The sequence below is a fragment of the Macaca thibetana genome, chromosome 10 (genome assembly GCF_024542745.1).
Source record: "Macaca thibetana thibetana isolate TM-01 chromosome 10, ASM2454274v1, whole genome shotgun sequence".
Classification (NCBI taxonomy): domain Eukaryota; kingdom Metazoa; phylum Chordata; class Mammalia; order Primates; family Cercopithecidae; genus Macaca; species Macaca thibetana.
In genome coordinates this window covers 62,101,179-62,117,034 of record NC_065587.1, presented here as the reverse complement: position 1 = coordinate 62,117,034, position 15,856 = coordinate 62,101,179, and the positions used below count along the sequence as shown (strand labels likewise).

Below are 15,856 nucleotides of genomic sequence, written 5' to 3'. Positions count from 1 at the left end.
TCCGCCTCCCGGGTTCACGCCATTCTCCTGCCTCAGCCACCTGAGTAGCTTGGGACTACAGGTGCCTGCCACCACACCCAGCTATTTTTTTGTATTTTTAGTAGAGATGGAGTTTCACCGTGTTAGCCAGGATGGTCTTGATCTCCTGACCTCTTGATCCACCCTCCTTGGCCTCCCAAAGTGCTGGGATTACAGGTGTAAGCCACCGCGCCTGGCCCAGTCTGTGTTTTAATAAGCCCTCAAGGTGATTCTGATGTAAGCTAAAGTAGAGTACTTATGTCTAGATTACTTGATAAAACCTTGCAATTTGACTGATCATCCCATATTTATTCAGTAATCCTTGAGTAATTCTTAAGTGAGTGACACATTGGTGACAGCATTGTAGTGTTGGATTTCTCCTTTTTGTATGGTAGCCTAGCAGTATATAGAGATATTCATGGATCTCTTCATCCAACAAATCAAACCTCACTAATTTATTCTAATGAGGATAAAAACCACTGCAGATGATTACATTAAATGGATTAACAGGTACGTAGATAACAGTAGTGTGAGAGATGCTGCATCACCATTAATGTTTTTAATGGGGAATACAAGCTTATTAGGATATTACATACTATTGAAAATAACAGCAAAACCAAGTGTTTTTTTTCTTTTCTAAAAAAACAAAATTAAGATTACCTCTTGTTACCCAGTTAAACCAATGCTTCAGAAACAGTTGCAGCATTCAGTTAAGTTGTATTTTATGTACAACTGGTTGATGCTAAAGTTCTTAGCCTGTATGACCAGAGGTTGGGATTTTGTAGGGCACAATCTGCTTTGACAATTCTACAGTACTGTGGATATGTCTGAACCTGCCCCATGTGTTCCAGGTACCAAAGGTGAGCTACAGATATAACCTGCAGCTTCTGGCTGTGGGTGGTAGCATAATTGTTTTGTACTTTCCAGAAAAGCAGCAGCTCCCAAAAAGGTGAAGTTTAATTTTATTCAAGGCTAGTACATGCTGAGTACAAACCTATGCATGACTCTATAATTACTCTGACAGCTGAAAGATTTAAGAGAGCCAGGCTCCTGGATAGAAGAGAGCCCTACAAGTTCCAAGTCCCGCTGATTAACTTTGCAAAATCCAAGAGACTATACCTGCTAAGTAAAATCTCCTTTCTCCTAATTTTGATTAAATGTCTTTGAAATTTGGCGGTTTGGTATTGTGCAATCTCTGGTTGAGATTTAAACAGAAATAAAATATCCTTTGTAAGTTTTGTCTTTGGCTAGACAGGAAAGATTACTTTCCTTTCTTCCCACCTGGCCTAATTTCTTCTATTTCTTTTCTACCAGATTAAAACATCTGGTTGTCATCATCATCATCATCATCACTAAGTTTTCACCATCTGATATGAGTTTCATGTATTGACTGCTCACTACATGCTAAAGTGTTTTTCTAGAACCTTCTTTCCTTCCTTTCTTTTTCTTCTTTTCCTTTCTTTCTGTCCCTCTCTTTCTTTCTTTTTTTTTTTTTTAAGGCAGCGTCTCACACTGTTGGCCAGGCTGGAGTGCATTGGTACCATCACTGCTCACTGCAGCCTCAACCTACCAGGCCCAAGTGATTTTCCAACCTCAGCCTCCCAAGTAGCTGGAATTTCAGGTACACACCACCACACCTGGCTAATATTTGTGTTTTTTTTTTAGAGATGGGGTCTCACTATGTTGCCCAGGCTGGTCTTGAACTCCTGGGCTCAAGTGATCCTCCCACCTCAGCTTCCCAAAGTGCTGGGATTATAGGTGTGAGCCACTGGGCCTGACCACATACATTATTTCTAATCCTCACAACCCTGCCAAGAGGGTGCAGTTATCCCCAGTTTACAGGTAAAGAAAGAATCCCAGAGAGAGGAAATGGTGTTGCTCAAACCACATGGGAACCACGTGGGAGAGCCTGTGAGCATTGGGCCTTGGCATCTCTGAAGCCACCTCCTCTCGCCAAGCTGCTTCCCAGCTGGTACTGCTTTTAGGTTCTGAAGCATTGCAGAGCTCAGCGTTGGGGAGTTATCAGGCCTCATCATTTTGGTTTCCTGATTAGATTCTTCCTTCATGTCAATTTGTCAGTCAGAACTTACGTTTTAATTAAAAAATGATGAAGTTATCAGTCTGGTTTTTAAAAACTTACTTTGGGTAGATTGGAAACTCTTAGTCGTGTCTTACAGCAGAAGGTGGAGATTTTCTGCGGAACCAGGAATTCTCAATAGCAAGAAACTCAGCTGGTCGGTGCCTGTTACGTATACACCAGTTCCCTTAGTATAGCCACTTCATGAGGAAGATATTAATTTGGCCAGTCGCATAGCTGGTAACTGTTAGAGCTGAGATTCTAATGCAGATATTTCTGGTTATGGTTGTCAGAAAAACTTGTGGTACCTACTGTGTGTTAGGTACTTTCATATTATGTTTTTAAATTCTCATAGTAACTCTCCAAATAAGTGGTTTTTTTTTTTTTTCTATTTCTTCTTTCTTTTTTTCATGTCAGTGCCCTTAATTTAAAAAGTGCTATTTTTTATTTTCATTTTACAGATGAGGAAACTGAGACCAAGAACGTTCCTTGGGTCATGGATTCCTATTGTCAATTTACGGTGTTTTTTAGTGTCTCAGTAATTTTGTTTTTACAGCACCGCTATGCCAAAAAGTACCTAATAGTCTCATTTATTAAGTAGTTATGTCCAAACCATTTAATATGTATTTATGTCCTTACAATTTGTTAGCCATTTGAGAAGATAATACACACGAATTGAAAGAAAAAATATTTTTATTTCATTTTTAAATACCATAGTTACTTCCTAATGGTATGTGTGCCTTTTGATACTGCTCAAATCCTCCAACCTTAGGATCCGATTGAACACCACCGCCGTCATTCTGATTTCACATCCATTTTCACAGTTATTTTTGTCAGAGCAGCTATCCAAACACAGCTCCACAAAGATATGATGTCACCAGAAGAAATGTACCTTGAGATGCTAGTTAATGCAGTGCCCAACAGATGTCACATTTCCCTGTGTTCTCCATGAAATTTTTAAATACCCTGTGGTGAATTCAGTGTGGCACCCCAGTTGCCACAGCACATAGTTGGAGAACTGCAGACTTGTTCACATAGGCAGTGGCGTGCTCGTGAGTCAGCCTTAGGTGTGTCTAATGCCAGATCCGTGTGTTTTTTTTTCTTTTTTGAAATTTGACATTTCTACAGAATTAATTTTAATTCAGTGTAAGGTTTTTAAATGCCACAACAGTGGACAGGGTTCAGATCTAAGTCACACCTGTTTGTTCTCTTGCTTAATTCTGTGTCTTCCCTATAGCAGGTGCCTAATAAGTATTTATTGAAAGGAAGAAAAACTGCCTCCAACTTGAAAATAGGAGCTTACAAAATTGAATAAAGGACAAGAGGCATTAGATCCACAGAAAGGCCGTGGCTCTAATGACCTACTGTCTTGTGACTTCTTTCAGTTAAGTATCTTGTTTTAAACAAGAACCATGGCCCTTGCAAAGCTAACGTTTAAGTTGGTGCGGCTTAAATCTTTCAAAATATAATAGCAATACTTGGAACTTATATAATTTGAGTGGGAAATTTTATTCGTGAATCCTTGATTTTGATAGGGATGCTTACTCCTTGGCTTTTCACCTTCATGTTTTGATTTTCGTTAATATGAAACCATTTTTCTTAAAGTGAAACATACCACAGATTGCATTAAGCCCTGACTATTATGCTGAATTTCTTGAAACAAGGCTTCAAGCTTGCCCCGGGAGCATACCTTACATTTAGCACATGTAAGACCTTGCATTTATAGATCTTTTAACCTAAGATGGTCATACTTGGTCGACCTCCTGAAACTCTGTAGGCTGCACTTAGCTTGATGAGGGAGACGTGCACAGAAAACTGAAATGATGCTGAATATTGCTTGATTAGGTGCAACTCTTCCTCTTTAAGTACAAAACCAGTGTCTAAACAGATCTGTGAATGGTGGTAAGGTGACAGAAGTGTTAGTTCCAAAATAAATACTTCCCTTGTCTTTCCCAAGTACAGAAATTCTTTGTCATTTCAAAAACACAGATAGGTAGCAAAGGTTGCTGCTGATTAATAGTCATTGTTTACATGCCTGCATTTTAAGGATCATGGACACCATAAATAAAAACACATCACTGAGACTCGCTCCTCTCTGTGCACCTTCATCCAAGGGGCAGTGATAATGGTGAGATATTTAAGTCTCACTACCGAAGCAACAGTGAGGACAGCCATGAAAAATAGTCTGTGCAGTAGATGTGTCCCCTCTGAAACTCCCAAGTAGCAGAGCATGCAGCAGGGAAAGAATTGTGGGTAGTAATTTGGGTGTTAAAATATTAACACATTTTTGCATATTTAATGTGGTTTCCTTTTTAAATAATAGGCAGATTATGGCATGCAAGCAGATAGGTTTATGATTTCAAATTAAATTTTAAGCATTAAAAAAATCCAGAAGGAACTACTTTGTGATAAATATATTCAGTTAATCAAGAATTGCTTTCTTTTCAACTTCTCTGCTCATATATTAACTAATTTATAGCCTAATTTCATGATTGTAGCTTGTGCATTAAGCTTCATGGTGAGTTTTAGTCTTAAAAGTTCAAAACTCTCATTCTTCTAGTTCACATTTGAGTACTATGGGCTAGACATATATAATCTCTGGACTCAAAATGGGAAATCTTGGAAGTCTTTACCAAGGAGGTAACCTTAATACCTGGGCATTAAGAGTGTGAGAACCATTGTTTCAGTCTGTCACTTTACTTGGTTCTGGTCTCTTGAGAGCAGAGGCCGACGTTTTTCCCCTTAACTGCCTTTTCCCTTTCTAACTTCTCCTTCTCTCTAACTCAGATCGTAGTACTCGTGAAAAATTTGTCCTGGGGAAGGAAGCAAGACCTCTTAACATTTTTCTCATTTCTCCTATTTCCCCATAGGCAAAGATGCCTTTCGATGCCAACAAACTGTATTGCAGTGAAGTGCTGGCCATACTGCTCCAGGACAATGATGGTGAGGCGCCCTCTCAGTATTGATATTCTGTTAGGATAGGAGCCAGGCTTGTTTCAGATCATGACAGCAAGCTCTCTTGCCTTTGGCATCCCCTTGCTCTCCCTCTCGCTCCCTGTGCTGCTTTTGTACTCTGTCAAGCTGTATTGATTTTGTTTGCTGATGTATCAGTGTTAGACGGCTGTAAAATCTGACAGTTAGGTTCATTTTTTTTTCTTCCTCTATTTTTTCCCCCTTTTAGAAAACAGGGAATTGCTTGGGGAGCTGGATGGAATCGATGTGCTTCTTCAGCAGTTATCTGTGAGTAATTCTTATGCTTCCTGTCTGCTCTAAGATACATGGCTGGCTTTGAATGGGAGGTGGAGCTGGAAATTGTGGGAAGGAATGAGCCATGTGCTGCAAGCCATATGGAGTATGTTGGCAGGTTTGAGGGTTATATGGAGGTACATGGTTTGCCTCCTTTTCTTAGTCATTTGCTCTTTATGACCAGACATCACTGTGTGTCAGATATGAATTTTCTTCGTCTTCTGATATGATATTGTCAACTCAAAAAAGATGTGCCTCCTGCTTAAGTGTGTATGTTCTGGGCCAGGCATACCAAATTATTTTCATTTGACCCACTCCCAAGATTGTTCACCAACCTTCCTTTCAGTCTGCTGTGAAAATGGAGTATGTTCATTTAGGATCTGAATAAGCTCAAGGAGTCCAAGTTCCACTGCAGTGGGGTGGGGGTCAAGGGGAGGATAGGGGAGGATGTGGTGCTGAAGGCTGGAGTGAGAACTTGGAAACTGCCATTTTCTCACTGTAAGAAATGTAAATCCAGTTGAAATGTTATTCTGCTGGCATTCTGAAAATACTGTTAAGATTTCCTCTTACAAGTTTCATCTGTGTTATTCTAAAAACAGGACTGAAAATAGATCATTTGGATAAAATCTTGAGAGTGTTGGGAGAGTCTGAGATGTCAGTTTGCATACAGCTTCCATCTTGGTGCCAGCAGCCTGAGTGGCTTGGCCTCCACCCCAAAAATAGAGCTTTGAAATGTGAATCTGTTTCCAGTTCTGGGAAGGTGCTTAGTCCTTTTCCTGTGAGACTATTGATCTTCTCCTAGTAGACTATATGGGTATGCATATACTGTTTAAAGGCTTCTCTTAACATGCCTTACATCTCTGGCAAAAAGAAGACTTCTGCTGTAAGCACTTCCCATGAATTAAAGCCCCAGCTCCCCTGTGAGGGAATTCAGTGGCCTTGATTGTCAGGAAACGCTTCCTTATATTGAGCCATGTTTCACCCCCCTGGATTGTGGTTGCTTTTAGAAGGGGAAGAAATGAGATATGGTTGGGTTGGGCAAGTGGAGGGCTTTGAGGGTAGTTGGCAAAGTTGTTTCTCATCCTGGATAATGATTTCAGGGGTGTTCACTTCATTCATTTAGTTTTATATGTCCTTTATGGAGTTGTTCTGTATCTGTGTTATATTTCACAATAAAAAGGTTTTGGTTTTTATTTGGGTTTTGGTTTTTAAAAAAATCTGCTTGCCTGAAACTGTCAATTACTGATGGACCCAGTGGTCAGTTGAATGTTTTGGCTTTTTTTTTTTTTTTTTTTTTTTTTTTTTTTTGCATTTATTTAATATATGTGAATTATTTAGTTTCTCTAAAATGGAAACTGATGAGAATTTTGTTTGGTGAGCTTCTGTTTCCTCAACCGTAGAGTTATGACCCACAGGTTTTAGAAATTGTTGGATGGAGGCTCATGAAAAAACATTCTCTTATAGTTCTGTGCTTTGTGCTGTTTTTGCTTGACAGGTGTTTAAAAGACACAATCCCAGCACGGCTGAGGAGCAGGAGATGATGGAGAATCTGTTTGATTCCCTCTGCTCCTGTCTAATGCTTAGTTCTAACCGTGAGCGCTTCCTGAAGGGCGAGGGTCTTCAGCTGATGAATCTCATGCTCAGGTATGTTTTGAATGTCCTAGTTTTCCCACCTTTTTTGCCTGACTTTTCACTGTTAGCCTGAATTCAAGAGCATGTAGCTATGGTCATTTATTCTGTTGGGTTTCCTAGACTTTACCCTGAAGAGTAAAGTCTTCAAGCATGAGGATGTGTTTGTGTAGGTATGTGGTCTTTCCTAAAGTTAGAGTAGACGAATAAAAAGTATATTGTGTTCTGTTTGTGCCCTACTGTGGTGGTTGCTAATATGTCCGCTCCATTGAAAGACATTGGTGTTTTTCCTCTCCTTCCCATAGTGTGTTAGTTTTGGGGAAATCTAATCATTACTTCTAAACTTGAACTGATTTTCTGTATATATCACATAGACCTATCTATGCCATATGTTTTTCTGTATTTTTATTGAAAGCAGTATATCATTTGTATTTTTCACTCCTCATTCAGTAATGAGTTGTACATGTGCTGTATGCCTAGCTTAGGAAATATGAAAATGTGCAAGATAGTTCCAGAAACTTTTATTTATAGTACTTGCCTTGTATGTCTTATTATTTATACTCTAATTCCTGAAATTGGATCTTATATTAGTTTCACAGTTATTTTGTAGAATCCTAAAGTTAGAAGCAAAAAGGGAAGAGGAAGCTTATATTGATAATTCTTGAGACCCTGTCTAGGAAGGGGAGTAGAGAAGTGTGTGGGGGAAGGCTGAGAGGATAACCAGAGTGTGCCATAGGGTCAAGGGACTTTAAAAAAAAAATGAGCATGTTTATGTGGTTGGAAGATTCTAGTCATTATGAAATTGTGCCCTACAGAAGGAGGAAGTTGAGATTTAAAGAAAAAAACAAGAAAGAAAGAAATGGAGCCAGAGTCTGCTGTCTTAAAACTTCAAGTATACTGAAAGCCCTGTTGAACTAAGATATTTCTTTGGAAGTGTTTTTCAGAAATGTGATATATATTTGTTAAATAGAATTTAGATACTAAAATACAAAACTGCTATTAAAACATTGACAAGGTACTATGTTAAGTGCTGGGCATACACAGAAATACCTAAGACAGAATTTCTGTCTCCACAAAGTTAGAAAAACAGTTCTGTGACCTAAACACAGCCTGTCTTTGGGTGTATATTTTCTTTTAGTCTTTTTTCTATAATTTTTAACAACTTTTTAAGCCTGCCACACATACGATTTTCTTTATTGCGACATTTCAAACATAGCATGCTGTTTCCCATGCTGTGAATAATCTTCATGGGAGTTTTCAGTTACTGCATCATGGCCTCCAAGGGACTGTGGCTTAGTTAGTATTCTTCTGTTGTTGGCGTTGAGGATATTTCCAGTGTTTTGCTATTATAACAAATTCTACAGTGACCATTTTTGTGTTTAAAAGGATGTTAGGATTATCCAGGTACAGTATGTTCTCACTTAACATCATCAATAACATTCTTGGAAACCACAACTTTAAGCGAAATGATGTATAATGAAACCAGTTTTTCTGATCATCGTTACAACGGTATTATTTGAGGATCTGACCTGCTATATCCCGTTTTACTTAAAGTTGCCATTTCCAAGTCTATCTGTGATGTTAAGTGATGACTTGTTGCGTATTATTTCTAAAACATCTTAAAAGGCTTCTGAAGGGCTGGAGGCACAGTAGACCTCTTCATTTGTCCAGTGCGTACCAGACCTTGCATTGACCAGAAGTCTTCCTTTAAGGAATTGCTTTTAAAAACAATTTTTTTTTAAAGTGCAGAGAGGGGCATGAGAAATTACTCAGAGGCCTTTTGTGTTTAGCTGATTTTTGCTAGTTTTACTCTCTTGAGTCTTTTGTTTATCTCCCTTACCCTTCTAATTGCTTGTCCTTTTGTTGAAATGACCCACCTTCTCTCAAGTAAATAGCATAAATAGCATTTGGCTTCTTGAGTCTTCTAACCTTAACACAATGGTCTGAAGAGACTTTTCCTTAAGCTTCTTAAAGGTCTGAATTGCCAGTGTCTTTGGATGGTTGAGTGCAAATATGAAGTGATATATTTCTGTAGCATATGGCTTGGTATTGCGTAGCAGTGGGGAGCTGAATAAATAACCAGAAACATGGATTATTCAAACAGAAATGCTGAGATTCAGGGAGGCTAATTAAAGGAGAGCTCCAAAAGACTTAGAAACTGTACCTCTCTAGATCTCCTAACTTTTCATTTTTGAATGCTGAAGTTGCTGTTATATTCATTCTTTTGCATTAATTAGCTATATTAGCAGATTCAGCATTTCCTTTTTTCTCTTTCCCATACTCTTTGTTCTGTGTTATTTTTCTTCTTCAGACTCCCAAATGGAAAGTTTAATTGGGATGGAATATTTTTTTCCATACTATAGTCACCCTTTCTGATCTTTAGTAAGAGCTGCCAGGTGGCTCTTTGTCTAGAGAGAGCCTATTCAAGACTAAGAAGCTGTAACACTAGAGGTTCAGGAAAGTTTCTGTGGTTCCATTGCCCCTAAATACAAATCTTTACTTTGACTCAGTCATTCATCAGACAGTTGTGAAATGCCCACGTGGAGAGGTGGCAGTATGGAGGAGGGTGGAAGAATGGGCCTGGGACTTGTAAGTGTGGGTTTGGAACATGCTGTTTCACTTATTAGCTCTGGATATTTGGTGAGTTACTTTAACCTTTGTGACCTTCTCATTCTCAGTTTTTCATCTGAAAACTGGCACTAATAATACCATATTTACAGGGATTTTGACAGAATTAAACTCTATAAAGTATCTGGGAGAATTCTATAGTTGCAAAACACTGCTAAGGTACTATGTTAACTTTCTATGTTAAGTGCTAGGTTTATACAGAGATGCACAAAACAGGGTTCCTGCCTCTAAGAAACTCAAAGTCTAGTGAGGGAAGCACACATTAAATAACTATGATATAATTTAATATGGTGACTCTTCAGAAGAACAGTTACTTTTGCATGTATGTACTCAGTGAATTTTTTTCCTTTCTGATTATTGATAAGGAAAGATCACAAACAAGATACTCATTGATACATACTCCCTCCTTCCCACATATGCCCTCCTTCCCACACATATGTGCACACACACACAAGCATATGTTCGCTACCAATTTAATATTTTTATCTACTTTATTGAGGCATAATTTTTATACAACAAAATGTATGCATTTTAAGTGTACAGTTTTGACAGATGTTTCCACTGCCACAGTGAAGATGTAGAACAGCACTATCAAGTCGAAATGTAATGTGAGATAGGTAATTTTACATTTTTAGTAGCTACCACATTTAAAGGGTTAAAAGAAACAAAAATAATTTTAATAATTTTATTTAACACAGTCAAAAATTATTTCAACATGTAATCAATATAACAAAATTATTAGTAAGCCATTTCACATTCATTTTTTTGAGACTAAGTTTTCAAAATCCAGTGAACATTTTACATTTACATCCCAATTCAGATGCTAAATTTTCATCAGAATACTTGATTTGTATTTAGATTTCATAAAATTGAGTTGAAAACAGATTCTCATACTTAAGTTTGTCCAAAGAAACTTAAATGTTTTCCAATAAGTCCGGTATCAATTTTTAAATTTTAAACTTAAATTTATTTAAATTGTATTTAAAATTTAGTTTCTCAGTTACAATAGCCACATTTCAGATGCTCAGTAGCTACACAGTGGCTACCATATAGGATGCCGTATCTACAGATCCTTTTTATCACTCCCAAAAGTTCCCTTGCATGCCACCAGGCCCGGCTAATTTTTAAAAAATATTTTTGGCAAAGATGGGATTTCACCATGTTGCCCAGTCTGATCTTGAACTCCTGAGCTCAAGCTATCCGCCTGTCTTGGCTTCCCAAAGTGCTGGAATTACATGTGTGAGTCATTGTACCTAGCCAAATGCCTCCTTTTTCATTTCCGTTTTTTATTTATTTGATCTTCTCTCTTTTTTTTTTAGTCTGGCTAAAGGTTTGTTGATTTTGTTTATCTTTTGAAACCTAACTTTTCATTTTGTTGATCCTTTGTATCTTTTTTTGTTGCTTTGTTTGTTTCATTTATTTCTGCTCTGGTCTTTATTATTTCTCTTCGTCTACTTGTTATGGGTTTGGTTTGCTCTTGCTTTTCTAATTCTTTAAGATGTTAGGTTGTTTATTTGAAGTTTTTCTACTTTTTTGTTGTAGGTGCTTATTGCTGTAAATTTTCCTCTTAATACTGCTTTTGCTGTATCCCATAAATTTTGGTATGTTGTGTTTCCATTTTCATTTGCTTCAGACTGTTTTAATTTCTTTCTTAATTTCTTCATTGACCCACTGGTTATTCAAGAGCATATTGTTTAATTTCTGTGTTGAATAGTTTCTAGAATTCCTCTTGTTATTGATTTCTAGTTTTATTCCATTGTGGTCAGAGAAGATACTTGATAGATTTCAGTTTTCTTGAATTTTTAAAGAATTGTTTTGTGGCCTAACATATGAACTATTCTTGAGAATGACCCATGTGCTAAGGAGAAGAATGTGTATTCTGCAGCTTTTGGATGATATGGTTTGTCAATATCTATTAGGTCCATTTAGTCTAGAGTACAGATGAAGTTTGATGTTTGCTGATATTCTGTCTGGATGTTTGGTCCAGTGCTGAAAGTGGGGTGTTGAGGTCTCCAGCTTTTACTGGGATCTGTCTCTCTCTTTAGCTCTAATAATATTTGCTTAATCTATCTGGGTGCTCCAGTGTTGGATGCATATGTATTTACAATTGCTATATTCTCTTGCTGAATGGGCCCCTTTACCGTTATATAATGACCTTCTTTGTCTCTTTGTCTAATTTTTGTCTCACTGTCTATTTTGTCTGATTTAAGTCTAGTTCCTCTTGCTCCTTTTTGGTTTTCATTTACATAGAATATCTTTTTCCATCCTTTTATTTTCAGCCTATATGTGTCTTTATAGGTGAAGTGTGTTTCTTGTAGGCAATGGATTGTTAAGTCCCATTTTTTTAAATCCATTCAGCCACTCTATATCTTGTGATTAGAGGGTTTAGTCCATTTATCTTCAGTATTTTATGTAAGGACTTACTCCTGCCATTTTGTTATTTGTTTTCTGGTTGTTTTGTGGTATTTCCTTCTCTTCGTGAAGGTGATTTTCTCATATGGTATGTTTTAATTTCTTGCATTTTGTTGTTTGTGTATCTGTTCCATGTCTCTTTACTTGATATTACCATGAGATTTGCAAACACTATTTAATAACCCATTATTTTAAACTGATGACAGGCTTCACACTGACTGCAGAAACAAACTGACAAGCAAAGAGAAAACTAATACAAACTCTATACTTTAACTTCACCCCTCTACTTTTTAACTTTTTTGTGTTTCTATTTATATCTTATTATACGGTCTATGTCTTGAAAAGTTGTTGTAGTTATTTTAATAGGTTCATCTTTTAGTCTTTGTACTCAAGGTATGAGTAGTTTATGTACCACAATTACAGTGTTATAATATTCTGTGCTTTTCTGTGTACTTATGGTTACCAGTGAGTTTTGTCCCTTCAGATGATTTCTTACTGCTCATTGGCATCCTTTTCTTTCAGATTGAAGAACTACCTTTAGCATGTCTTGTAGGATGGGTCTGGTGTTGATGAGATCCCTCAGCTTTTGTTTGTCTGGGAAAGTCTTTATTTCTCCCTCATGTTTGAAGGATATTTTCACTGGATATACTATTCTATAAATATGTCATGCCACTGTTCCCTGGCCTGAAAGGTTTCCACTGAGAAGTCTGCTGCCAGACATATTGGAACTCCATTGTATATATTATTTATTTTCTCTTGCTGCTTTTAGGATCCTTTGTTTATCCTTGACATTTGGGAGTTTGGTTATGAAATGCCTTGAGGTAGTCTTCTTTAGGTTAAATCTGCTTGGTGGGTTTCTGTAACCTTTTGTACTTGAATATTGATATCTTTCTCTTAAGCTTGGGAAGTTCTCTGTGATTATCCCTTAGAATAGACTTTCTACCCGAATATCTCTATCTCCTCTTTAAGGCCAGTAACTATTTGATTTGCCCTTTTGATGCTGTTGTCTAGATCTTGTAGGCGTGCTTCATTCTTTCTTACTCTTTTTTTCTCTTTCTTTGACTGTGTATTTTCAAATAGCCTGTCTTCAAGCTTACTAATTCTTTCTTCTCCTTTATCAATTCTGCTGTTAAGAGACTCTGATGCATTCTTCAGTATGTTGCATTTTTCTGCTTGATTCTTTTTAACTATTTCAGTATCCGTAAAATTAAATAGGATTCTGCGTTCCTTCTGTGTTATCTCAAATTTCATAAAGCTTCCTCAAAACAGCTATTTTGAGTTTTTTATCTGAAAGCTCACGTATCTCTGGCTTGCTGGCATTGTTCACTGGTGTCTTATTTAGTTCATTTGGTGAGGTCATGTTTTCTTGGATGGTCTTGATGCTTGTGGATCTTTGTCAGTGTCTGGGCATTGAAGAGTTAGGTATTTATTGTAGTCTTTGCAGTCTAGGCTTGGTCGTATTCATCCTTCTTGGGAAGGCTTTCTAGGTATTTAGAGAGTCTTGGGTGTTGTGATCTAAGTCTTTGGTTACTGCAGCTGTGTCTGCATTAGGGGGCACCCCAAGCTCAGAGCTCTGGCTCTTGTAGACTTGCAGAGGTACCAACGTTGGGTAAAATCAAAGAGAATTCCCTGGATTACTAGGCAGAAACTCTTGTTCTCTTCCCTGACTTTTCCCCAAACACATGGAGTCTCTCTCTCTCTCTCTGTGCTGAGCTGCCTGGTGCTAGGGGAGGGGTGACACAAGCAAGCACCACTGTGGCCACCACTGGGACTGTGCTGGGTCGTTCCTGAAGCCAGCACAGCACTTGGTTTCACCCAAGGCTCACATTGACCACTGCCTGACTACTGCCTCTGTTCATTCGTGGCCCAAAGGCTCTACAGTTAACAGGTGGTAAGTCCAGCCAGGCTTGTGTCCTTCCCTTCAGGACAGCAAGTGCCCCCCAGCCCCAGGCAGCTCACGAGATGCCACCTGAGAGCCAGAGTCTGGAGTTGGGAACCTTGGAAATCTACCTGATGCTTTATTCTGTTGCGACTGAGCTGCACCAATTGGATTTGTTTTATTGGAGGGCATCTTTTTTTAGAGAACCAACTCTTGATTTTGATGTAAATATGCATATATATGTGTGTGTGTTTACGTATATATATGCATATATGTGTGATATAAATATGCATATGTATGCATATATACATGGTCTACAATGCTTATAGCATTTTGTATATTTGTATACCTTTCCCCCTGCCTTTAATTCTTCTTTTTTACTTTTTTATTTATTTTGTTGCCCTTTTTCCAAGTTTCTGAGTTAAATGCTTAATGCTTTAAAAAATAATTCTCTTATTTAAAAATAAAAACATTTCAGGTGAAAAATTTCTTGTCAATATTGCGTAGTTTTATTCTCTATTCCCAAGTGATTAAGTCTTATTTTCTTATTACATTAACAGAAAATAGAGGCTGTAAAATACTTTTCTGAATTTGAGATTTTGTTTGTGGCCTTATATATGGGTAGTTTTTATAAATATTCCATGAACATTTGAATAGAATTTGTGTTTCTAGGGTATAAAATACTATAATTATATCATAAATCAACTTTGTAAATATATTCCGTTCTTTTCTGTCCTTTTTATCCCCTAATTTGTTTAGTCTCTAACCATGGTTGTGGATTTTTTTTTTTTTCTGTTTCTTCTGATCCTTCCCATATCTTTAGCACTTTTTTTTTTTTTTTTTTTAAAGAGACAGGATTCCACTATGTTACCCAGGCTGGAGTGCAGTGGCTGTTCACAGGAGGCAATCACAATGCACTACAGCCTTGAAGTCTTGGAATATGATGATCCTTCCAAGTAGCTGATATGATAGGCACCTGCTGTCACACCTTTAGCTTTTTATGTCATTTTGTGTTACATGTAACTCTTGTTAGGGACACATAACTGTGTTTTTTAATCCAGTGTGAAAGTTTGTCTTTCAGTAGATGAATTTAACTATTTGATTTTATTGTAATTACTATTATGTTTAGCCCTTTTCCTGTTTATTTTGTTTCATGGTTTCCTTGGTGGTTTTATTGTGTTTTGTCTTATCTTTTTTCACTTCCATTATTTTCCTCCTCCTTTGGAGATTTGGAAAATACTATTCTTTCTATTAGTGATTACCTTTAGTTTTTTAGAAATGTGGCTTTATTTCTTTGTCTATGAACATTTGAAATTGTTTCTAGTCCCTTCAGGATCTGGCCTCTGCCTCATCCTCCTGCTGCTGTCTCTCTCATTCTTTCCTTTCTGCACATTTACATTCCACTCTCTAAACCAAACTATTTTAGATCCCTTGACACATTTTGTTGTTATTATTATTTTGATGAATCTCCTTTGATGTTTAGGCTTAAACTTCTCTAAGCAGCCATTTTCTTCCATGTCACTTCCCCCATGTCTGTCCTCACATCCCCACCCCTAAGTTTTGAAGGTTGGGTGATAGCATTCTTTGCTTCCTCTGTCGGAGCACTTTCCACGCCATGCATGGTAAGTTGCACAGCTGTGTCTTCAATTGTGAGCAGAGACGGATTCTTCTTCCTCTTTGCATCTCCAGTACCTAGCAAAAGAGACACATTTGGTTTTCTGTGGACATTTTCTAAATTAATGAGAAACATTTTGCTGTTTAGAATCATTGGCCCAAGGAATTTCTGGCAAACCCTGTTCATAGACCCAAAGAAGGAGGAGTAAAAAGCCTGTTGCCGAGAACTAGTCTCTTGCCTGAACATATTTAGTACTGTTTTCCCTGTCACATTTTTCAGTGCATGGAGAGCACAAAACAGGGCCATAGTATGGTTGTAATCCTGATCTTGAGGCTCAGGGGAGGCTAGGAGT

At 37.6% G+C, this 15,856-nt stretch overlaps 2 protein-coding genes across 2 annotated transcripts in view; both read left to right on the top strand.

The window, feature by feature from the left end:
• The window catches only part of VSTM2L (V-set and transmembrane domain containing 2 like), a 381,776-nt gene that overhangs the window by 209,610 nt on the left and 156,310 nt on the right, over positions 1-15,856 (top strand). The window lies entirely within an intron of this gene.
• Positions 1-15,856, top strand: part of CTNNBL1 (catenin beta like 1) — a 225,823-nt gene that overhangs the window by 126,983 nt on the left and 82,984 nt on the right. The window contains exons 9-11 of the mRNA XM_050807117.1: positions 4,966-5,038; positions 5,277-5,335; positions 6,837-6,985. Coding sequence (XP_050663074.1) covers positions 4,966-5,038; positions 5,277-5,335; positions 6,837-6,985 — 281 coding nt within the window. The remainder of the gene's footprint in view (positions 1-4,965; positions 5,039-5,276; positions 5,336-6,836; positions 6,986-15,856) is intronic.